Genomic DNA, 26,046 nt, shown 5'->3' with positions numbered 1-26,046 from the left:
GGAAATGGATGTGAGAAGCACACATTGGCACCACTTCTAATAAGCAAATATTGAGGAAGAATTGACATAAGAGATCCCACTAAGGGACTACAGAATCCACACATATTGATCTGATTTACAAACTTCTAATTTGAAACAAATGCTATGGGTGTAAATCTGAAGAAAGGCTTGTATTACTCCTCATGTTGAATTGCATGTATCATCAGACCCACTGGATTTATTTAATACCTTTCTTCTCATATAATGCATTGGAAACAAATGTTACACTTAATATTGGAGCTAATTATTTTAGCACTATAAAAAGAAGTCACATTGGATTTTTCAACAAAGAGTGTGTGTGTCTGCTATTGGTGATTGTTACTAAATTGAAGGAAAGCTTGTCTTTTATTCCTCAAACCTGAAAAACAGTATGCAAGGATAATTTTGTTTCTCAACTGTTAAGAAATGTGCAACAAATGTTTGAAAAGTGCAAGTTTTATGGACAGCATCATAATAGTCGTGCATTTAAAAGTATGTTTAGTGGAAGTGTAAATCACAAAAAAAGGGAATTTGAAGCAGCGCTGCTGTTACAGTTTAAGGCTGTGATCTTCCATAGTCAGCTTACTATGTCCTAATACAGAAACCAACCTGTGAAAGACATTATTTTAAATTCCCACTGAATCCATTCTTAGGACTTTTCCATAATAGATCTATGTCACAAGTATGTAGTTTCCATTCATAAGCTACTAAGCTTATTGACTTCTACCTCGAAATTTGTCATTCACAAAGCCAGATAAAACAGACAAAACAAAATCTCTAACATGGACAAACAAACCCTGCATCAACCAACATTTGAGATCTCTGCAAAATAATATATCTGATAAAAACAGATGGTGTGTTTTCCTGTATTCTACTTATATGAGCAAAACGTAAATTTACAATGCTATTGTAATGTTATGACAATCACTTTTAGATTTGTTAAGAAATCACTTTCTCGGCATTAAAATGCTGGTGTCTGCATAGGATAATGGGACATTTGTCTTTTTCATAATAAATTCAAGAGGAAAAATTAAAATAACCATAAATTAATTTAAATCCAATGAGTAAATTGATTGCAAAACATTATAAAATGTGTAAACAGGGCACATTCCTCAGAACTATGTAGTTTGTTTTGCCTGAAGACAGAATCTTTCTTACTCTAAAGCTCATGACTTAATTAAGACATGTATAAATTTTACTGGATTTAATTGGAATTTCTAACTTTTAAATAAATAGTTTGCTGAAACTATATATCATTCTTTCATTTTTTAAAACTCTGTCCCTTTTATCCACCATTACTTACCCCATTCCAGATGGATAAAAATAACGGTTATAGTTCCATTCAAGAACAAACGGATAATGTAATTTGGATGAAAGTAAATAGCTACCCAGCTGAGGCATACGCACCACAGAAGGGCTACACAAACTTGTAGAGGAAATCCTAATCAAATTTGGGTTGGCAAAGTGCATTCCTTACAATCCACACAATACCAAAACCAATTCAATTTTACTGGTTGTTATTCACAAAGAATGGGCACCCGCGTCTGCCCATTGTGCATTAATAGCCCTACTCCAACTGTTAGGGCCTTTTGTCGCCTGCTTAAATTGAGCCTTCTGTGCGGTCACAAGTCCTGTGAGTGTGGTTAGGGTGAATGTGCAGAGCACCAGCAGTACATTCAATACTAAAAAGAGGGAGTGTTTGCCTTGTATACACAATCGAATAAAGTTTTTTTGCTGCACATATGTCACAGTCAGATGAACCAAGTCCGAGTCTAGAGATTTTCTTTTCAATAAGTTTTGTTAGCAGCTGATTAATTTCACTTTAAAACTTGTGCCACTTTTCAAGTTAACTTTTGTGAGGGCAAGATTAGATCTGTTAAATAAAAATGTCTGTGTAAGCACTGTTTTGGGATTTTACTCTGCATGCTGTAATTTTAGTTTGTCTTTATTCTTGAACCCTGAGAATTTTCAGTCAGTCCAGTTGTAGTAACTGACACCCCAGCCCCCACTGCTTTGTTTCTATCAAAATAACCTCTTTCAGCTACAGCAGGGAGAGCTGTCTCTGCAAATGAACTGCTCTTTCTCACCAGATGTGTAACCGTGTTTCGTCTTTCACTAGCGACAAGCTGGAGCCAGCTTCTTCCGTTAGCTGGGCCCATGCTACATGTCTTACAACAACACAAATGTAAGGCCCTTCCTTTGCACATATGTTCAACTCATTTCCCAAATGAAGTTACTATTTGAGAAACACAACATAGTCCCGAGCAAACCATCCAGCTGTTAAGCATTACTTTATATTCCATTATACATGAAAGATAACAGTTGATTTTAGTTTGTTTACATTTACAGTAATTTATCATCAAACCTCATTAAAACAAATTCTGTTATATTAAACTCAGTTATTTATTGAACTTTTTTTTTCTTTGACCTAGCTGAATTTGGCAATGACACTCAAAATTCCATAAGAAGATGCATTATAGTTTTGGTGATATCTGTGAATATTGTCGACAAAGTTGATTATATGTTAACTTGTGTAAAAGTAGCCTCAGATACAGAGAGCTTCACATGTAAATTTTAAAAAACATATATTTTTCTGAATTATAGTTTACTGACACAATTTGGGCAATACATATAAAGTTATTTTTTAAAGACAGTTTTATGTTAAAGTCCACATCCATTATTTGTTGACTGGTAGTTCCACAATTCCACTGAAACAAGTGCTTTTCATTTTCTCTTCAGTGTAATCTGTGGAAGCTCTGCCAAGTACAGGTTAAGCTCCCTGAGACTTCACTTCCTGTAGTCCTGTCTGTCAATCATCTTCTGGCTTCTGCAGTGGAAACCCCTTCACTAAAGCTAGGAATTTCCATCTGTAAGTCACAATATACACCCCTCCCCCTCTCCTGTATTCTTATAAGTGATTAAAGATTTGTGGAAGGAAATGAATATACTATTACATCATTTTTGGCTAAAAACCAAACATCTTGAATCACAGATTCAGACTTTCATAAACTTTGTTACTAATACTTCGTTCAAACAGCTCTATTTCCACTTCCATGGTTTATTTTCTTTTAAGGGTATAGAAAGAAATCTTGGTCATTTGCTGATAAAATCACTAATTTCTTTAACATGAAATAATAGTTTTCTGATTTTGGTAGAGTTTTCCATAAACTAATGCAAATTATCAAAGACATCCAAACAAAATTATAGGCAGCGGCAGTACCTCTCATTTTCACCTGATAAGACAACTACAGAAGCATGGAATGGCTTCTATCAGGTTACTTTGCTTTATATAATTTCTGACAGCTTGGCTTGTCTCCCCTTCCCTTCTTGCTATTCTCCCATTCTCTCCCACATATCCTCCTCTTGCTATCTAAATGTACATAAGCAGCCACCTTTTCCTCCAGTTTTACCATCTTGCTCCCTCCCCTTTGACAACCTTCCCTGTTACTCCTAGAAAACCCTCCCGTCCACACCCTCTCCCTCCCCACCCCAGCAGAATGCTGTCGCTGTTTCCTGACATTCCATCATTGTCTTTGGTCACTGAGATATATTTAGTTATGAAGACTGAACGAGCACAGCATTTCTCAATTTTATTTTGCTTTTTTTTCCCTCTACAGCACAAGATATGTGAGATGGTCATAAATAATGCAGAAATGTTCACACCTGTGTACTTGTATGGAGACTGCACTTGTAGTTTCTCCTGACCTGAAATGTATTTTCTACTGCCAAGCTCATTAATCAGAAATATACTGCAGCCTTGAAATCTGTGCAGAAACACCAGTGGAAGGTTCAAAACAACAGTTTATGCAGAGGACTTACTGTTTATTTGGTACATTACACCTGAGAAAGTGAAATCAAAGCACAACAAAAAGCTGAGAAAATATCTGCCCTAAGTTATAAAGTTGATATGCTAATGTACACAAGAAAATGAGGAGGAAAACTTAACACTAAACTGTGCTGCTCAAATTGCATTATGCAGATGTGATGACAACAAGCCATTCAAAGAAGGTTTCTATATAATCTCTAAACATACAGTGGAAACCACCAACAATCACAGCTTTGCATTAATTGTCCAAACACTGTAGCATACTAAGTGCTAGATAACAAAACAATGTTTAATCTAAAATTATTAAAATTTTAAAATCCTGCTCGTCAGTCCCAGGCTCAGCCAAAACATAAATGGCATTCAGGAAGACAATGAATTAAATTTTGTTTAATATCCTTTTCCAGAGAATCTAATTTACATTGCATTTTTAACAAAACCGTTGACCTTATAAATGCTGGCATTTGTACAGCTTCAACAGAGTAGGGTTTAATCATGCTTTTCCAAAGCCATAAGGGAAAATGTTTTAACTGATGGTTGGATATGAACTAGGAGCAAAAACACTGGGATTGGTCAAATGTTTATTCTCACTGCTTCCGAAAACAGCCTGACAAGAAGATGTAAAGATCTGGGGAATAACCCATCACTGTTCCTAGGGTCTAGTAATAATCATACATAATCGTTTGGAAATATAGCTAATAAGAAATATAATGAATGTTAAGCAAAATCGGCATTAGGCACAAATTACATGATATTAATAGTTGAACAGGTGCAGAAAGGCGCTTTAAATGAGGTAAATGAATAAAATGTCCCAGAGCACAACTGTGTGCACTGACAAAAAGTCAATCACATGAATTATTCAACAACTGAAGCTGCCAGCAAAGGTCAGCTTTCTTTGACCTTTGTGACAGGAAGTGAAAGGAAGCAATGTTGACTAAGAAAACTGAAATCAGTCTTCAACCACTATGCTACTATCTCTTAAAAACTAAAAAAAACCTTTAAATTATAGCCATAGATAAGTCGGAACTTTTGATTCTAGTCTATTTATAACATTCTCCTTAAAAAAATCATTATTTATAAAACTTTCTCAACAATTACATGTTAAACAGTACTAACAAATTCAGAATGATTTAAGTATCATGAATTTACATTGTTTCAGGAGCATTAAAAACATAATGTTTTTTACATAAATTCAAAGGTCAATGAAAATATTTTAGAAACCAGCAGGCTTGAAATTCAGTAACAGCTGTTAAACCTGACTAAACTTTTCACTAAACTAAAGCCATTCCAATCGCTCCAAGAGAGAGAAAATGGGATAAACAGATGTCTGGCTGCTGTACAGGAAAATAGGACACACTTGGAATGATAAGTCTCCTGAACTGTACAGAAATGCCAGCTCTACAGGGGATGCCAGTTACTACAAGTAAAGATGCCAACTTGCTATTTGACTGCACGGGTGCCACTGGGAACATTCTGTTGTGTGTGCTATCCGTAATGTATCGTGAACCCATTTAATGTATCCCAGCACAGCTACCAGAGCTCTCACTAGCGCGTTGCTGTGCTGTGTTGTGATTGTAATATAATCCTGCCTCCTCTTGTCTTCCTCAACAATCAGTCTTTTCAATTTTCAACAGTTGGACATTGCATCCATCTACATTGAACCCACACGGGGAAGGAAAAGGCAAGAGGATGTACCTTTCCAGGAATTTCCGCAGTTAGCAATAAAATACATTATGCTAGCACGGAAAAATTACTTTAGCTCAGATTATGGTTCTAATTTAAACATTTTTTGCAGCATCCTGTAATCATTTAAGACCATCAAAATGTATGGGTGAAACAGGATTTATCTCTTTAGATTCACAAGATACAGACAATGGAGGGTCAGAATAAAGAACATCTGCTTTTTGTTTTCCCTGAAAACATTATTTTACTATGAAAATTATATTCTGATCCTGTTCAGCAGAACAAAGCAAGTGTGTTCTTTCTCCACCCACATCACTACCTTCCCCATAATACCCCCAATGCCCCCTTCTCACCATCTGACACCACTATCCACCCTCCCATTGAATATATTTTGGTCAGAAGACTTTCCTTTAAATAGTTTATTTGAGGTAAGCTGCTTTTTCTTTCACCTAACGATGGACAATGGCTTTGATTTACGGAACAGTGCTTGGACTTGAGCTGGAACAAATGTGTGGTCATAGATCTCAATTCAAGATTGAATTATTGGTTCATATCCTGAGGACAAATATGCCTTATCTGTTCAGAACCTGCTAAATGTGTCCGAAGGCAAAAAGGAACTGGTAGAGCGTGCTCCCTGTGATTCCTTTTAGAACCAACTAGCCAAGTGATGAGATTGCTCATCGGGGGACTCTAAGGCATGCAACAAAATAGAGAAAAAAACTCTGCAAATACAGGTTCTCACTTAAACTTTGTTTTAACATGTGCAAAGACCTGGCACACCAGTATTGTCTCCGTGTGGATCTATATGACTTTACTTTCCCTGTCACATTTTTTCAATACTTGTCAAGACTATAAACTTTCTACCTTTCTTTCTGACTAGATTTGTATATTGCGGGATTATTATAGTGCTGGCTACAGTTGCACAATATATACCTAGTGCTTGGTATATGGTGTGATATTAAGCTCATTAGAATTCCAACATTTGTAGCTCTTTTGTATACTTCAAGTAAATTTAGAAACAAGCAGCAGATTTCTCATAAATAATTTAGCTTCTGGCATTTGCATCAGTTATTACTGTAAACCACACAACAGTTATTCTTAAAACTCATTAATATGTTTTGATACAGTGTTCTTAGCCAATAAAATATAATTGTTCTATAAAGAACCATAAGAAGATGTAAAAAAAGATTCAGTAACCATGCATATTTTTCTATTGAGTGTCTATAAATTTTGCAATTATTTGTTTTCAAATATTTTGAAATAAAATGTTCTAATTATGTTGCTGCAGAGATCCTAGAAATGCCTCCAAACCAAATTACATTATTATTATGATTTATTTATTGTATAAATTGAAATTCAATGTATTAGGATTGCTATTTTACCTTTCCCTGTAATAGACCTGTTTTTTCACATAAATCATATCACAAGTTATAATCCCATCGCTATTGATAACACAATAAATGTGTGATAGTAATGCATCTTTAAATGACATCATAATATCTGCTCAGTACATATGCTCAATAGCCATTGTAATGAAACATCATAATAACCCAAGTCATAAAATGCAAAATCACTTTTATAACTTTCAGTCAGACAAATACAATGGTGAATGCTGATTTTAGTGAAGAATATTAAGAAAAAATATGCAGTGCATTTACTTTCAATTTTCACTTAATAAACTAGAAGGTGTAACTTGTATTATAATTGCACTCTTTATTTAGAAATTCTACTTTGAGTCCATAAGGACAGAAACACTAAAGACAAATATAATTGTATTGATTTTTCAACACCAAGTTCCTCAAACTGTTGAACCTGCCTTCAATTGCCTGACACAATCCCAGAGTGATGGCAACAACTGGTCTGCCCTATTTGATTACTAATAAGAAAGATGTCCCCTCTGTCAGATAGCTAACATTCTCCACTAAGCAAACAGCTATTCCAGCTAATCAAACATTGGCATTGCTCTCTACTGGTGGTGCATATTTCGTCAGGCTTAACTTTGGGTCTTTTCCTGGTTTAATTTTCAGACATTGAAACCAAAGTTCATGATCAGGAGATACCTCAGTAATGAAAGCAGCGGAAACACTACTTTTGTTCAAATGCACAAAAACTAAGTTTGGAAGCAAGTTATCATACTTTTACTTTACATTAAGTTTTAGTATGTGTCAGCAACTATTTTATGCAAATTAAATACCAGAACGCTTTCAGCAATGCATATTTCTTTTAAACAAAAGCGGATGATACATAGCTAAATATTTAACCAATGACAACTAAAAGTTACATAAAATACTAAATTACTCAAAAACAGATTAGAAGACATATCTGCATTTAAAGCCAAAAGCTCTCTAGGCATAAAATACTCTTCACAGTGAGCATGGTGGCAGATGAAACTGCTTCCCTTGACAACTCACAAGCAATTACTGAATCCCCACAGAGTGAGCCACCAGGTTTCCAAGTCAACCCACCTGTGCATGATAACGCAAAAGGACAACAAATGGAACAATGCTGAATGAGCTGAATGCAAAACTGAGGGTAGTGAGCACCAAAGAATAAAAATACTTCCATACCTGTCAATAATGACGGGGTCTGAGGGAGTTTCATTTCTGTTGCCACAACTTTTTTTGTCACAACACCGGCTATAAAAAAGATAAATAGTCAAATGTACATTTATTTAAAATAAAGCAATACCTACTTCCTTCCTCCCCCTTCCCCTCCACCCCCGCCCCCCCTCCTCAAGCCCTCCCACTGCTGTCAACCTCAACATTTTCATGGCCAGTGAACAAGCAATGGCATAATGGTAATGTTAAAAGATTGGAAAACAACATGTTGTGGTGTCTCTCTTTGCACTGATCTCGGAAAAGAAAGAGGCAGGAGGTTTGGGAATAAGTTTTCACAGCTTCTGCTTTTGTTTACCTCTAATTGTCAAGCTGTTATTTCTGGAGAAGATGCAAGATGCCACCTTCAACCAATATTTCTGTGGGGCATTTAATAATTGGAACTACAATTGACTGTGCCCCCTTTTGTGATTTAAAATAAACTCTTTGCTAAATATATATTTCAGAAATGTAATTGAAATTTGAATATGGCAAATATAATACATGATTATATCTTTAAAAATCATAGTTGTATAATGGTTACATGTCTAAATTGGCTAAATTAACACCATATGGTAGGCAAAGTATATAAAGCCTTTTAAATCTGACAGCTAAAGTGATTAAAGAAAGTCTACAGTCTTCCACTTACAGCTTAAATCACATCTGTGCTCTCTTCTATGTTAATTGCAATACATGCAGTGGTGGATAATAAAGAAATTTCACTTTATTGGTTGTAATTTATATTTATTACCTTGTGTGGGGAAAACTATGCTTTTGTATATTAGCACCGTTACAGTACGTTTTAAGTAAAATGACATTAAGCAGTAAGCATAATAGCTTGGAATAGTATGCCCCTTAGAGTATGATACCTGCTACTGTAGCCTGAAATCCTGGCTGCACTTCCTGATCAGCTCTGTTCTAACAAGCAACTATATTTCACATTCAATACATACAAAATCAATGATGCATTTTTATTTCCCTTGTAGGGTGAAACTCTTATGGTAGTCAGAAAAAACAGGTGGGAAATTGCTCTTCTGACACAAATCCTGGTGATGTGCATGCTATCTAACAACAGTATGAACAATGCCTCACTGCTCTAGAGAAAAGGTTAACTGACAGTATCAAAATCAATTCTCACATACATGAGCTCAATAAGTACAAAGAGTTTATTTTTTTTATCAATAACAGATTATGGTTTATCTGTGGCTCAATGCAGTGAAGAAAATGGCAGTAAAATGACTGAAAGATCTTTGACTCCTATAGCATCACTGACAGATGCATCAACTAACTACAATCTGATATAGTTGTTCTCTTATTTGAGTGAAGTAAAAGTTGTTGGGATAATATATTAATCAGGTGCAGTGACCGGCATCTTAGATTTAACTTTCCCAGTGCTTAAGAACAAGCAACAGTTCAAATTCTGATAAGGAAATGTTTTTATAGTTCCTAACACATAGCTTTCACTTGTTTTATTCTTGATATTTAGTATCTACTTTCATTTATAAAGATGGAGAATTGTTGCTTTCCTTAGTACTTAAAAAATGACATTTATAATTGTTGGTTTGCAAAGAAATCCTTATAATCTCCCGTATAAAATGTACAGCTGTGCGTCTGCACCGTTACCGCAAATAGTTTTGACTTCAGGCCTATGTGATCACTAGACTGTGTGTAACTTTTCACATTGGCAAAAGCCCACTCGCCATGTAAGGAGCTTACCTGCACATAATTTCGTGTGTAAGTAGGACTCTGCACATTTCGGGGTTTTTGTCTTGCCCTTCGTATACTATCGGCTAAAGCAATTATCAAAAGAAATAACGATCAGCCATGTAACAGTGAAAAGTTGCCTATGTTGCATCATCTATGGCTTAAACGCCGCTACTCCTGGTTATGCAGAAACATTGTCCATCTCAAAAAAAAAGTACATGGTTTTCGGAATGTTGTCAATGACACTGTTCCTGTAACTTATTTAAACAAACAAACTTCTTATTGTTAAGGACAGATGAATTGGAGAAGAGCCGTTACAGGAATCTTTGGCGCCCAGGCGTTCTGAACCCCACGGTCACATTAACACCAGGTAGAGCTTGCTCTTAAAGCAAGGCGAGGAATGACTGTCATTCCCAGGATTTAATTACATGTCACGTTCAATTCTGATGGTATATTTTATGAGTGGGGGCAAGGATTCAGTTGGGTGTCACCTCGACTAAAAACGCTAATTGGTAATTCCCATCACATTTGCCTCGACTCAGTTCTTGGAGAAGCGCATGTTAATGGCATTAATTTGGTGGCAACAGAACAAGTCGTGGAACAACGCTGACCGTGGCGTCGTCGTTTCGTGTTTCCTCCCCATAAATATAAATAAAAACCTGCGAAGACTTTTTGCGACTTAACTCGTGGAGCGAATCTGGTGTTTATTTTTCAATTACACACAATGATTTTTTTTTCCCCTTCTAAAAAGACACTCTCGGTTGAGTAATTATTGAGCATTCGCTCTAACAGCAGCCAGATGGTTGGAGCTCTAGGTGTGTTCGCCTTCTCTTCGCTAGCCTTTCAGCGACTCGCCTCCAACGAGCAGTGCGCACAAACGCACCGAGCTTTTTTACAACTCAACTGAGCGCATCGGGTCCCAGCTCAAAGCTGTCTGCTCCCTTATTATTCAACTAACGAGATTCACTTTGCCGGCATTGTAACCGACGCTCAGGTCTGATGTATTCGCTACCCCCCCCCCCCCCCTCTTGTTTGTTGCCCCTGAAATAGAACACCATTAAACTTGGGGAGACCAGGGTGTCCCTCCTCAAAACATCTTTCCAGTGGTTTGCATGTTCCTCTTCTTCTGCAAAAAAAACCTGAATCAATAAAACCGAGTTGTTCTGCGCCTATGGCTGTTTGATCAGTTGCAGGGCTATTTCCCATCAATCAACTGAGGGGATTAGCGCTTTTGAGAAGCCCTATTTGCAATATTAAAATGGGAAGATGTGTGGCTAAACATCAGTTATCTTTCAAAATAACACAACGGTTCTTCATATCAAGCTACTCGCAAGCAATGTTATGTACACCCCTTTAAACTGGGCCGCGGCCATCCCGATAAACAAGTTGTTGGATACAATGGGAATAAATCCACATTGTCAACTTGCAGAGCTCTGTAGAACGTTAAGGGGATTTTCTGATCCATTGAAATAACTATTGCAAAGGGGAAACAACACTGGAGTTTGGTGCTGGCTGACAATCGCTTGTCAGATTTAATTCTTTAATTCCAAAAAAAAACAACCATTGCATCATCTTAGAGTTTTGGGAGTGTACACAAATAACAGGCAAAAAAAAAACCCTATTCTGGTTCTTTTCAAAAACAATCGACAAAACACTGCATGTCCTCAGCGACGATTTGTACATTTGTATCATGAGGAAGAAATCTGATTCCAGGAGCTGTCTGAATGGCACGTATCGAGCACATTATCAACCAAAGTCCCTTGACTAAAAAGTACAAAAATCAAGAGAAAATAACGGTTTGCTCCGAGTGGGAGGGAGACCCAGCCGCTCGGACAATTTCTTCAATTATGCTTTTTATTTGTTACATTCACCAATGACTTTGTGACAATTAAAATGGCAATGTAATGTTTTTTAAAAAAAGTATCGTGGAGCTGGTGAAATATTTGACGACTTTCGGAAAGGAGTGTAAACGTGCCCCCTCCGGTTGGCTAATTACTGTGCAGCACTTTTGATCAACCGCACTTATCACCTTTGAAGTTGCAGAAGACAGGCTAAATAATTTAATAAGCAACTGCCTGTAATTATGTTATTTACAAGGTATGACAGACATATGATAAAGAAATACAGCTGATCCCAGGGAGTGGACTGTTTCATGACCCCTGGCGCACCCTCTCAAACCTGCAGCTTCTGGGCAGGAACAAAAGTGGAGCTGAATTATGGAGTCTGGGCTGAGAGGTGAATTGGAACTAGAAAAGGACACGCTGACTTTTCACCTGAACGCATTCAACACCGCAGACAAATGGAGAAGCCAATTGCCTGACCAAAAGAAAATCCAATCACGTCTCACTTCACAAAGCGCGAACCTCTAACGCTAGGTGTTCTGAAACATACGCGTTTAGTCAAACTTGTCTTAACATATACACAAAAAAAATTTTAATTCAGGCGATTCATTTGGAACACTTCAAGTTGCAAAAGTGTTGCTTTCCTAGCAACATGTAAAACTGTGCACAATATTGAGCCTTGGGATTAGTGATCAACGGTTGCAAACTTTCTAATGGGAGAAAAAATTAAAGTTTTTTTCTGTATGTGTGACCGTCTCACCTGTTTGGTCATTGAATCGATGAGCCTGACATAGAGATCCTGTTCTGTCCGCACCCCTAGAAATAAAGTAGTATCAAATTTAACGGTACTTAAAAGGGGAAACGTGGGTTATCAATGGAAGAATCTTATCAACATCCTGGGCATTCAAAAATATAAAGTCAAGTTTGGATACTATACCGGTTTGTAAAAGGATACTGTTAATTTAACAAAATATGGGAACTGATGTCCTTGTAATGAACGCAATAAAATAGGCAATAAAACATGAATAAAATATTCGTCAGAGAAATGAAAACTGTATCCCAAGAAATTCATGAAATTTTGACATTTATTGTAAATTTTATGTTTAGTTGGATTGTGTAATTTACAGGGCAGCGGAGCGTGGAGCGTTGGTCTTTAACCGAGCCAATGCTGTCCCACACTCGGTATATTTAACCGAGCCAATGCTGTCCCACACTCGGTATATTTAACCGGGCCAATGCTGTCCCACACTCGGTATATTTAAGTTTTCCAGAAGTATTCCACAATACTCAAAGGGGTATTGTTACACATGTCACAGGTACCCTTAACCACTTTGATTAGGGTATTCCAATTTGGAGTCCATGGTCAATTCTGGGGAAAGCAAGCCCACAGCACTGTTTTAATCTTTTTTTTTGCCTTTGAAATGTTACTTGAAGGGTTTATTTCATAGCCTGTATTCGCCTGCTTCAATGCAGTGCAATCGACTGCTCCACAGATTAGCGTGCAACAACACAGAATAGGGCATGAGATTCAACATTTTAAGATTAAGCGAGGATCCTACTTTAAAGGTATGGGAGCAGCATCATGCTCACTTCTAAAGCAAATTTGCCTGGATAGATCAGGAGAAGCGACGTTAAATTGTTGGTCCTTTTAGTTTATTTTTACACTCAAATGCTAACCAGGTAAGACTTCAAAGTTCCATAAACAATGATTAATATCTACACCACATGACACGCAATCAAACCCCATTAAAATACATAAAGGTAGAGCAACCGGTACAGCTCTCAATCAATTCAATTCAACTTACCATTGCTGTACAGTAGCTGAAGTTTGTAATGTATTCCATTGTTAGTTTTCTCGTTGTTCGGCTCCTAAAATCAACCATTATAAATGAGTAATTTTTATTGTTCATTGTATTCCATAGTTCATTTCTCATGTCACTTTAAATATTTTTGTTTATAATTAACTGCGTTCCATTTTGGCATCTGGAAGGCGAGTTCATGGCGTCTAATCAATAGCAAACATTTTGCTTTTCGTCTTTTGCAATAAAATAATATTTACACACAATGTCATAAATAGCCAGCTTTTTTTTCGCAGCGGTCGAGATCTGTTAGAACAAGCAGAACTACACGTGGTTTGGGCGCCTCTTGAGTACCGTTATGCTCGTTAGTTATTGTGCACTTAAAGAGAAAATAATTTCTACAGTGAGCAACTTACTTTCTCTTTCTCCACAAAGTCTACATAAGCTGTCCTCTCGATCTCGACGGGCTGCCCCTGTCTGTCGTAAAGGGCCAGGACGAAGTGGAAAAAATTGGATTTTCTGAGGTTTGAGGGCGGCTGCTTTTCAAAATGTGCCCGCGCCAGACCCACGCCGCTGCGGGAAAACAATAACAGTATATCGGTGAGAATTAAGCTGCACTGGAGACAGAGGGGAACTGATGAAAAACATGGGAGATGGGAATCACATTTGGGAGACTAGAGATTTCTTGATTTGTCGCTAGCAGTAATATGATGTAATGAAAGGGAAAGTGAAGGGGAGCACAGGGAGAGGGGGTAATTGATAGAGTATTGAGGGGATTTAGTGATTTTGGGTCGATGCGAGAAACATAAAAAAATCAGATGGAAGGTAGTATTGGATTATACGTACCTCTGGGCGGCCGTGTTAGCATCCACTACCCCAGCAGTGTGCATCCATGATCGGACCGGATTCATCCCACTTCCTAGCGGTTCCTCTTTCATGGTCGTCCCACCTCTTGGTATATTTTCCTGAATTCCAAACATTAAAACAATTTTTTGTCTGCACAACCAGCTCCTGGTCGGGGTTAGGATCTACGAGATGTCAGATTTTTTTTTCCCACGGCGAACGAAAGGGTGGGGGGTTGGGGGTGGGGGGGTGAATAGATGAGAGATGACTTTGCTCGTTATGATCAGTAAGAGAAAAGCCGAGTTCAGACTTGCTTCCTCTTCAAGCTGTCCTGTATTGGCACGACATAAACAATTGCAGGAGTAGTTCAGCGCTAGTTGGATCGTGATCCGTTGTGGAGAAAAAGTGCAACTAGCGGGAAATTTGGTTTAACAGTAAAAAAAATGTTGTTTGTTGTTGTTCTCTCAGTGTGGTGTCATCCTGCTACAGCATCAAAGGTATTCTGCTTAGGACACTGCTGAATCGACCACTTCTGACAAGGTTCTCCTGCTCCAAAAGACAAATAAACGAAAAATGATTACCATAGAGGTGTTCCTGGACACAGGAGAGGTTGATTAGGGCCTTTAGCGTCTCACAGAATGGATGGAAACATACAAACTCAGCCCTCTTTCCCCTAGGAATGGATCCTTTCCCGGGAGCCAAAACTCTAAACCCCCGGGACCAGCGCTGACAGATTCTGACGTTTAGGGGCGGAGATAGCGGCCATGTATGGAGCTCTGATTAACATACCCAATCGTATAGCTCCAAGGCCTGCGATTGACAGCTCCAACCTGCGCGCGTTGGTGAGCTGCCCTCCTTTTTCCTCACACTTTCTCTGTGTCTACGTACAGATACTTTCTTCTTGTTGTACTGAAATTGACAACCAATAAAATCAAATGCGGAGATTGCTATTAACATAATGAATCCTGTAGGAGGAAAAAATATATACAGCCCACGCGAGTTGTTTGTCTTCAAACAGAAATTAAAGGGACAAAGTTGTTACCTTAAACACAAACTGCAGGGGAGAAAGCTGCTCTGATCAATACGTGTGGCGTGAAACTTGCGGTTGAAGTTTGAGTTAAAAGTTATAACAGTGTGTGGGATGCGTTCACGGGCCTCAAATCCGGTTGAGAGCTCAGTCAGTGTAGAATAATAGCAGAAGAGGATTCAAAGTGTGGAATGGGACTACTTGGAAAAAAATGAATGACAATTCATTTTTTTTTCACGGAAGTGGGGATTGTGTTTAATATTTATTTAAATCGATGCCTCCTTGTGAAACAATATGCCTTCGTTACACAGCTTTGAGTTCAATGACTAAACTGCGTTCTTTCTTGTACCCATCAGGTCGTGTTATCAGTTAAGGTTAAAAGATCTGACAACGTCCACTGAATCAATATCCACATTATAAGGTACATTTATTACAAACAATATAATGTTGATGGGTTGCGCATCAACACAGCAAGCAGAAGAGTTGAAGTTAGATGCTTTGAACACATGCGATCACTAGGAATTCCTGAAGATCCACATGTATTTCTAACTAGATTATTGTTGACTAAAACTAGTCTTTCAGAGGTATTAGCTGGTGCCCAGAGGAGGGGACCCTAGGGACGGAGGCTGCCCTGTGCTTTTTTTTAACTGAAGGTAAGAGCCCAGGCTGGAGGGAGAGAATCAGGGATAGTCACTTACTCAATGATCAGCTCTTTCTCTTCGTTCGTATTAGCACTTCCATTCTTTTTTTTTGACAATTGGCATCGTACGTACGCTAATATTTTAATTAATCGGTGAAAATCGAAGTCCGAATTCTGTTATCAAGGGACACCATAACACTCGAATTTCAATACTCCGCTGAGGGTGAGAAAGAGATGTGTTAGAGCAATCTATTTTCTGGTGTTGGGGGGTTAATGACTATTGCGACAGATAAGTGAATTATCAAAGCTGTTGCTATTCCGATTTCAAAATCCATTACATTGCTGGCGTCTAATTAAATACGTAAGTATAATAAAATCATATTTTATGGCGATTGAAAGTAATAAGATTAGTCTTCAGAAGCAGTCATCACATATTAAGATGCCATATAGATCTACAGAAACCTAAAACTGTATTTTAAAATCAAAATGTGCAGGAAACATTATGCATAATAAATAAAAAAATTCTGATTTGTCGCAGTGTTATATCGATAAGGAACATCTGTATTACTAACAAGTTTATGCATTTGAAGCAATATTAAATATAAGTTACAGATAAGTAAATCTCGATGCTATTTTTTAAAATGAAATATTTGAAGCCGGTGAACTGTTTAGGCGCATTTTAATTCTGAAAATCACTGGTTTAGGCGAAACTCCGTCATAGCAAATGTGTGTTAGTGTTTATCAAGTATAGCAAAGTAAACAAAATAGTTCACGTTAGCACTAAGTAGTTGACGGGAATACTTTTATTTAAATCGTTTATTTTTATATAAATTTAAGAGGGTTTTCACTTCAAATCTGTTAAACGTGTTTTGCTCCAAGTCACTTACAGTGTTCTTATAGCAGATTACACGCGCCGAGGCGATTTAAATCTGATTACCAAATTATAGGGTTTAGCCAAATCCTTTTAAAGCTGATACCGTTGACTGTAAAACATAACCTGAAAAGTTCCGCAAAACCGTCACAGAGGCTACATTCGTTCTGCAGCCAAAGAGTTTTAAAACGTATTTGACAACAAAATGCAGCTGCAGCACTTTTTTTTTAAGATATTAGGCGAAAATTAATGCAAATCTGTGTTCAGAAGCCATCTGGCCAGAATAGGGGAATCAGCTGTTCCTCACAACAGGGTTTGGGCTGAATATATTTCGCTCATTTTCTATTCTCATCTGGTCTGGGCTACGACTGCTCCAGACGATAGCGTGGAAAATACAGCCTTTATCATCTAGCCCCAAATTTACCATTTTGACAAACTGTTTGCAACAACCCGAATTTAATGGCGGTAAAATGTGACAACTCCGTACTGACACAACAATTTACTGCTGCCATATCTTGTAGGGGAAGGGTTGCATAAAGGCGACTCAAACTTCATCACTTCAATGTGAACTGACTGAGCGTTCAAACAAATGAGTTCCCCGTGTTTTCAGAGGCGTTTTCCATTTTCCCGGGCACCCTTTGTGCGGAGGGGACAGAATTTTAATAGCAGTCCCTGAACCCCAAAAACAAGCTCTCCTTTTTTTTTGCTGACAGCTCCCTCCTGAATGAATGAAGCGAGGTGGTCGAACGAAACAAGTCGGCTCAGAGAGAAAAAAAAAGTGAACCCTTGCAGTATTTCAATAATTCACTCCAATGGTTGCGGGGAAAGGGGAGGGGAAGGTGGCAGATCAGTACAAGGAGGCAAGACAGATTTATGCGCTGTTTGTTGTCAAATATTGTTTGAATTATCTGGTTAAAATCATACTGGGAAGTCGTGGCAGTTGTACTCTGTAATACTGGGAATGATCTGGATGTATTCCCCCCAACCTCCCCCCCCCCCCCCCCCACTTTTGGACCAGTGTGCTCTCACCGTTGTTGGACAAAGGCAGTGAGCCACAGAAGCTTGCGGGATTGAATCCGATTTGCATGGTCCAGTCACAGACCTCCCGAAGTAACGATCCTCCTTATTATGTGAAGTGTTCCTTTTGTAAATTTACGGTGAGGGTTGAATGATACACAGAATTTGCATATAAATAGCGACATCAAGCGATTCGCGTGCCACACACCAGTGGTCTCCCAGATGTCAATCCAAAGTCAGTCAGACGGCCCTGGCCCAGCCCCGGGTCCCCAGCGCCAGCTGTCCCTGTGCTCGCCATCACACTGCAGCGCACACTAGAATCACAATCGCCACCGCTTACCACCAAATCTCCAGTTTTGCCATTTGTTTTACCTTAACCCTCCAATCCCGTTTTAACACACGCTGCTGTTGTCTGGTCACTTGGCTGCCTTTGTTCAGTTTACCTAAAGTCTAGTGGTTTTGGATGACCCTCGGAACAATATCAAAAACAAAATCGATGCCTTCTGAATAACCACAAACTGAGTTAATTGCTGGTGTTTACTCGTCCCACTTAAGAGAAACAATGTACCTTTCTGACTTCGAGGAGAGAGAGAGCGCTTAAACTATACAACTGCTTCGCGCGCTCATGACAATTTAGCGCATAAATCAAAGCAGTTTTCATATTACAGCAACAAATTGACCGACGCATCTAAAACTTGCAGTGAGAGATTACACAAAGGGCTCGGATCTAAACTCGCCTGGTACACTGTGAGGTGATAACGAGAAGGGAAGCGTGGCAAACTCCACTCATTTCTGCACCATGCACTGCGTATCACACTAATCGTCTATTGAGTTTCGAAATCTGGTCATGCAATTTTAATTGACCGCAATTTATTTTCTAACTTAGCAAAATAAACAAATAACTAACCCATGATTATTTATTTTTTAAAAAAATTGGGACAAGTGGAACCCGTTCTAACAATTCACTTATATTAAAGGCCACATGACAAATGGTCAATTAAAAATGCTTTCCATTTTTTAGTTTGCTTGCAAAATTGATGTTTCGACAGAACTTTTCTGAAAATTACTCAGTTCATAAATGTGCCTCGATAACACAGCGACGGAGCGTGTGGGATTTCTTTGATTTTGATCATTCAAAATACTGGTTAGCTGCTACGCTGAGCATGTTTTGTGTGTATTTTTTGTTCAGGAAAATCCACTTCAACGCCTTGCAGAGATTTAGCGGAAAGCATTAATCCCTGCATCCACAGTACAACCTGTAAGGTGCATATTTGGCAAATAGCGCCGCCTCGGGAGGCCCAGAGACTCGGCTTCGGGATCAAACTGAACTCCTTCAACAGCTCACCAACATCGAGACTGCGGAAAGAAGCCCGCTGATCCGCAACAAAATTCCTTGACTAACTTTGTCCCAATTTCAACCACCATCCACCCCAACCAAGAAATCTATACACGGACTAACTGCATCGCATTCACATTCGCAAATGTTTCCCTTACGTTACCTGCCGGGTGAATAGGGCTTCTCATCTCCTCAGCGCGCACTCATCAATTAATATCCAGACCGTCAACTTACTGTTGGCAGATTGACACGAATTAACTGCATGTCTCAAAGTTTCTTTGCACATGATGTCGCTTCCATCGTGTTCACATTGCTGAGGCGGCGGGATCAATACGCGCACCGCAATGGTCTGGGAACGCGTGGAATCAGGACTTGTTTACAATCTGCAACTTTACCCCTCACTTTCCCATTGCCAGGTTAAACACTTTCTAGAAACTAGATGTTGACATAGCGCAGGATAGATCGCAAGGCGTTATGGCGCTGAAGTTTTGAAGACACGCAGTGCTCACAGCAGCTTTAGTCTGACAGGAAAACTACAAAGATCCCCCAATGTACCCGGGCACTGTCTCAGGGCTAAGGGAGCTGTTCTGACACCGCTCTCTGATCTGGTACCTTCTACAAAACAAAAACACAAGGTTCAAACAATCTCCAATACTGTTTTACGCGCGTCTAAATATAAAGGACATTCGGAAAATATTTCCGTGAGTCGAACGCTTAAGGTGCATGCATTTCATAACCAATCCGCTACTGTCACTTTCCTGGGGACCTGAACCTTATTCATGAACAGGATGGTTTGAGGGAAACCTACTTTGCAAAAATTAAACAACCGCGAGCTCCGGGAATATGTCATTCCCGGAGTCCCAACTTTTTTGTGTGTGTCTCCTTTCCCAGCTTCAGGAAGTTTCACTGCATTGCGCGAATCCTCAAACTCCCCGATCCCAAGAAAAAAAACAGAGGTGGAAATTGTCCGGACAAGGATCGATCGCATTCTTTAAAGTATTGTAACAGGGTTTAATGAAAAAGCACTTCGTTTTAATTAATTCTGATACCTTTTTGTAAGCGGTGGGACATTGATGTCATATTTAATATGTTGAATCCAGATGTCGTACCTAGGGTGGAACACTCACTGACGGTGTGGGGCTGACTGCAACCCAGAGAGAAAATGTGCAAAAAGTGCTGAGAGTTGCCTGTTGTACTCCAACTGCAAAACACGGATTTAAATCCGATTTCTTCTAAACTCACCAAATATACATATATATATTTGCAAATTTGAATCATTGAAAATTCTAATATAGCAAACAATTAACAGAATTGACTTGCATATATAATTTTTTTCAAAATAAAATCAGTGTTACCGTTTACGTTTCCACGTGATATACTTTCAAAAAGCACTCATATAAATATTCGAAAATAATGTCATATCTAAAACGATCATCTTAACAGACTGTCCACCCTCATCGCGTGCCTCCCACTATAGATGCAGCAGCACAGTGCACAGGAGGAACTATTTCCATTAAAATTTGGTATATTTTCATACTAATAGAACTATTGATTGGAAAGCTGTTGCCAATTTACTTTTAGTAATGCCACGGTGCAATTTGCATTTATTCAACAGATCGTAATGAAGAAAGAAAGCTGGGCGGTTGTGGCTGCCGAAAGCGTAGCTGGGGGGCAATGGAAGAACATAGATTGCTTCCAGTCAATTAATATGCAGTTTGTCCTAATAAAACAAGGAGTGCAAAATAAAAGGAGGCACTTCGAGCTTCCACGTTATTAAGCTTAGTCAACGAGATTTCCAAATTTGTTCTCAGATACTTATGCTGGTCCAACTGAGACAAATTTGCGAAATTACCCCGAGATATCCCCGCACACTCGAATCTGCCAAAAAAAAGGTAGTGCCCTTGAACTCTATATAAATTATTCAGCAGCTTAATTTACGTATAAGGACATGAGAATAAAGTTTAATACTATATCAGGTTCTGGGACATGTGTGTATGCAGGAGATGACAGCTATAAATCAGAACAAAACTTTGATTCAAATACATTTGCTAACAAAATTAATTTGAAGAGGTATCTGCTGTGGGAAATTATATGATAGAAACATGAATTGTAAATATATTTAATATGGGTTTTAACAGTTTTCTTGTGTTTTTGACAGGCACACATTTTCTTTTATTTAGAACTAGTGTTCTAACACAGATGGTATCAATGGATAATGAGATGTGCTAACTTCTTTGCAATCAAAGATTGTTACGAACGTTTTTGGACAGTGATCAAATAAATTGTAACCTTCGTCTTACGGTGATAGTGCGCCACCTAAAGGCATCTTGGCGTATCACCAGGATAACAACTTAAAAAGCTTTAAACTTAAACAATACCTTTTCATTCTGAAAACGTCATACAAATTTCACACTTCGTTAATTTTCTAAAGGAGCGATTTTTTGGCAAAAATATAATGTTACTCAATAATTCCTTTGCAAGCAGCAGTATTGTTTCACGGTTAGATACATTAAAAACAAAAAAAAACGCACTCACAAATAAAACTATACTCCAAAATTTCAAAGAAACAACGTAACCAAATAGCTTTACAAGTGACCATTTCCTGATTATTGATTAACAGGTCAGAACACTGTCGAATTAATAACTTAACCTCCGAAATGATTTCCAGATTAACATACCTGAGTTTTCAGATTGGTGATGTTCGATTTTTTCGGCTTTTTTAAAAAAAAATAAAAACATTTATCATCAATCTGAGTCTACTGCACATTATGCGCGCTACCAAGGAAATTACCACCTTGAATAAATCAACAATATTCCTGATACATCGATCAATTTCTTGCTGTTTTCTTTTACGGTTGTTTCATGACTATTCTAATAACAGTTCAAGTATTCCACCTTGTTATTTTCATACCTATAAGAACGAGACTAGTTTCAGTCTGAAAACCGAGCGACCGCATACCTTCATTTACTGAAGACACGTCTATTTCGATGGGGGAAACATACAAATAAAATCGATTTGTTGTGAACTTTTAATGGTATTTTCTTTTTGCCGTGTACCCCATGATAAAAATAACAAAGGGATACAAAGGCACGCAAAGGATTTTTGGAGTCGAGTTTGATCTGTATGGCGTGAATAAAAGCAACCCGAATAATGATGCGACTAAATGTTATTAAATGAAGCGCAAATTACATGGAAGTTTCGAAGAAGTTGAAAACGCTCCTTGCTTTTAATTTTAATATTATGGAATTATATATAACGCACACAAATTTTAGAACGAGAAACATATAAACCCAAATGTTTACTTCAGAGAGAATTTTCAGAACATTGTACATAGATGAAGAGAGAAAGATTGCATGGCGTGTTGGTAGAATATTTGCGAACTATCTGTGAGTTGTAACAAATAATAGCAAAAGGGACATTAAAATACAGAACCAAAAGAGCGTGTCTGCCTATAACCTATAAGTGAGACTGTTATGGCATGTCAAGGCAGTGTGAAATCTAGAACATCACTTACCTTTCTTTCATGGACAATTAGACACTAGACAGAATGTCCTCTAAAGTCAAAGTCGGAACTATTTACCCGTCATGTTGTGTTTATTTATGTGCTGTGAATCCTGGGCTACTTTGGTTAGTTACAGGGGGCGAATGTTGTCAATTTCTGTCTCCAACTCAAATTGGGGTCGCGTGGCCAGTGCGAAACTCGCTCCGACGCAAGCGCGGTCTCTGCTGCCCGGGGAGGCGGGACATGTGGGGCATGATCGGTGCGACATGCCTTTGTCTATGAAAAAAATGTTCAGAGGAAGGTCGAGCAACTCTCAGCTTCAAACCCGAGATGAGTGGGTTTCTATACTCTTAAGTCACAGGTATTTTCAGCCCCATCCCTCAAGCCAGTACTAAAGAAGGGGAGAGAATTAAGGAATGGAGTCAGTATCCCCTAATATATAAAAAATATTATGTCAACTTCTCAAGTGTTGAAGGTTAAGCATTTAAAGTGTGTAAGTGTCAGAATCTGAGAGAATGTTGATTGAAACTGTGCTCCACTTCCTGGAGTAACTGTCTTTTGCCAACACTGTTGAATTCCCCTGCTAGGTGAACTATTGGAAAGCGGGTCACGGTGTGAAAGGGCACGTACCAGGTGACCCTGGAGTTCAGTTCAAATGTGGCAGCCATTCCCACAAGGGAGAGGAACAACCGGCTTCACAAAACTTCACCAACACTCACATATGTCTGTCATTCAGGAAAACACGTCGAGGCACGGAGCAAAGATTGCAACACAGCTAAAGAGATGCAACAGATGATACTCAGACATACGCTTAACAAGTATCCACACAAAATTTGTATCTACTTTTCTTCATCTTTGACACACCGATTCTAATAATAACATTGAGCTAATTAAACCTATTATCAGAGCACTACCATATCTATTCACTCATTTCATAATTAAAATTGTTGGACCTTTTGAGTAATCCAAATGTCCAAGGTCAGCTTTTCCTTATTTTTATTAACTTTTGCCATAGTACAAATGACAGTATTGCAAAAAAAGTAAAGATTGCAATTTTAGTGTTGTTTATTTGTAAATTGTATTTTCAAAAACCAGATCTATAGATTGAACAGAAACCAAGCAATCTTTTAAAGAAAATAAACCTATGTTCAGTATGTGTAAAATGTTTTGAGAAAAATGAGAATTAAAAACAATAGTTAACAATTCAACACCAACACTAAGAGACCATGGATTTTTCACAATATAATTACAAGTAAAAGGTAGCCTTTTGAGTGAGTTACCAGACTGCCAACTAATCAAGGTGTTCAGATGATGTTATAAACCATTAAGGGGAAAGTTCAAGTAGATCATAAACATAATCTGAACTTTGAGACACAGCAATATTCTTTAACTCGCAATTTGGTACATGTTATGTTTCTAGATCATTATGCCACTCATGACTAATTAGAAAGCTGATTTTATGATGTCAGAAGACATTCAACAGTCTGAGAGGCCTGGGACATTCATTCTCCACCAGTGTATGTTCGTTTCCATGGGAACATAGACCCTGCATTCTGTGATGGAATTCAGCACACAAGAACATTTTAAACAAGCACTATTTGCTTTCTACTGAAGTCACACAATGCCACTATTTCATTCTTAATGAGAAATATTGCATATGATATTTTTTCATTTTCTGTTTCATATTTTTCTCTCTTTAAATGATTTCTGCAAAAGAAGTACTACATTTTGGCACAATAAGGTATTCAGAAACTTTTTTAGAATTTTTTTGGATATATTGCTGTAAATCTGCTTGATTAAGATGTCAAAGTTCCAAAATATTGACCTAATATAGAAACATATAACTGACCTAATGATTTATTTTCTTAAATTGAACATATTTATAACAACGGAGATAATGCAGGTAACAACGGAGATAATGCAGGTTAAATACTTCTAATGTTATTTGTAGATTTTCAGGGTACTTCTGCCTCATCTTAGGCAGATCAGTGTTTCCATGGACTGGTGTGTGATGTTTACAGATTGATGTTATGATTCATACGCCACTATTGTAGCTTTATCAGAAGAAAGGTTTTTTTATTACAGAGAAATGTGAAACATTGTGAATGTTATGAGACTTTTGAAAATAATTATTGCAAAGAAATATGATTGACTAAAGTGAACATTAGTACACGGTAGCAAATAGTAATAATGAATTCATGTTCCAACATGTAAGTTCTATTAAATCAAAGCTTTCTAAACCAGATTTTTGAAACACTATGTTGGGATATTCAGTATACTTAAATAATGTTTTTGAAGTTGCTAATATAGTTTGAAAAATTCTAAAATGTGTATTTTAAGAAAGATTAAAAAGCAATTGAAATCTCTAAAAGCAATCTAAATATCTGAAAGAGCAATGTAGCCTTATGGATATTTTACTGAGACTAATTCTCTGTACTGTCCATTAAATTTCCTATTTTTTTAGTCATATTTTGCTTTGTTAGATCTATAAATTAATTCAGCCTTTTCCATCGACTATGAAGACTGTGTAACAGTTATTTCTTAACTAATTTTTCTATAACAAAAGTACAAATGGATGTGCATCTCTGAAGACTGTAGTTAATTTTAATGTTAAAAATATTTATTGTCATACAGCATTTTATAATTTAATGAATAAAGTAAATTAATTTTATAATATTGATTTTAGTCCAGTAATAAAGCATCCCTTGGAAGATTGCAATAATGGTTTTAGTCAAAATGTTTAATCTAATGGTGCATTTTTATATGAAAGCTAAGTATGTTAATAAAGTTGTATCTAGTGTTTATAAGCTATTTGTTGTGTTTGGTTACCCTAATAGGAATCTTGGAAATTTGTAAACATAACTCAGTTATACCAACAACAATCATTTTATTAGTATTCACAGAAAGTACAATGTTACTGCTAATAAATAATTTCTGTCTTAAACTTAAATGAAAAATTCTAAATTATATAGTATTCACTGGTATAATGAATTCTGGGATGGTGGCACAATGGTAATGTCACTGGACTACTAATCCAGAACCAAAGGCTAATGCTGTGGGCAGTGAATCAAATACCACCATCGTAAGTGATGAAATTTGACTGTCAAGAAAAATTAATCTGGAATGAAAAGCTTAGTTGAATGGTGTCCATTGGTGATTGCCACACAGGAGAGATCCATTCGGTTCACTAATGTCCTTCAAGGAAGAAAATTTGCCATCATTACCTAGTCTGGCCTACATGTGACTCCAAACCCACAACAGTATAGTTGAGTCAAAACTTTCAGCAAATGGGATGAATGACTACAACCCATGAATTATTAAAAAAAAGAACATGGCCTGGATTTTCT

General features: G+C 37.7%; 1 protein-coding gene and 1 long non-coding RNA gene across 7 annotated transcripts in view; one reads left to right on the top strand and one right to left on the bottom strand.

Moving 5' to 3' along the window:
* Positions 1 to 22,874, bottom strand: part of ebf3a (EBF transcription factor 3a) — a 150,751-nt gene extending 127,877 nt beyond the window's left edge. For 2 of the 6 annotated variants that reach the window (XM_043712600.1, XM_043712602.1), the window contains exons 1-6: positions 14,309 to 14,978; positions 13,879 to 14,035; positions 13,469 to 13,532; positions 12,424 to 12,479; positions 9,835 to 9,908; positions 8,092 to 8,160 (exon numbers count right to left, since the gene is read on the bottom strand). In XM_043712600.1, coding sequence (XP_043568535.1) covers positions 8,092 to 8,160; positions 9,835 to 9,908; positions 12,424 to 12,479; positions 13,469 to 13,532; positions 13,879 to 14,035; positions 14,309 to 14,442 — 554 coding nt within the window. In that variant the 5' untranslated portion in view covers positions 14,443 to 14,978. Of the gene's footprint in view, positions 1 to 8,091; positions 8,161 to 9,834; positions 9,909 to 12,423; positions 12,480 to 13,468; positions 13,533 to 13,878; positions 14,036 to 14,308; positions 14,979 to 16,030; positions 16,300 to 22,711 lie in introns of those variants that run through there. The other 4 variants (XM_043712598.1, XM_043712597.1, XM_043712601.1 and 1 more) reach the window with 4 other exon arrangements.
* Positions 15,287 to 22,335, top strand: LOC122561131. The gene is made up of 2 exons (XR_006314920.1): positions 15,287 to 15,753; positions 19,050 to 22,335. It is a non-coding gene; the product is annotated as an uncharacterized LOC122561131 (long non-coding RNA).
* Positions 22,875 to 26,046: the final 3,172 nt, after the last annotated feature.

The sequence above is a fragment of the Chiloscyllium plagiosum genome, chromosome 22, assembly GCF_004010195.1.
Source record: "Chiloscyllium plagiosum isolate BGI_BamShark_2017 chromosome 22, ASM401019v2, whole genome shotgun sequence".
NCBI classification, from domain to species: domain Eukaryota; kingdom Metazoa; phylum Chordata; class Chondrichthyes; order Orectolobiformes; family Hemiscylliidae; genus Chiloscyllium; species Chiloscyllium plagiosum.
The sequence above is the reverse complement of the archived record's forward strand: the minus strand, read 5'-3'. Positions and strand labels throughout refer to the sequence as shown.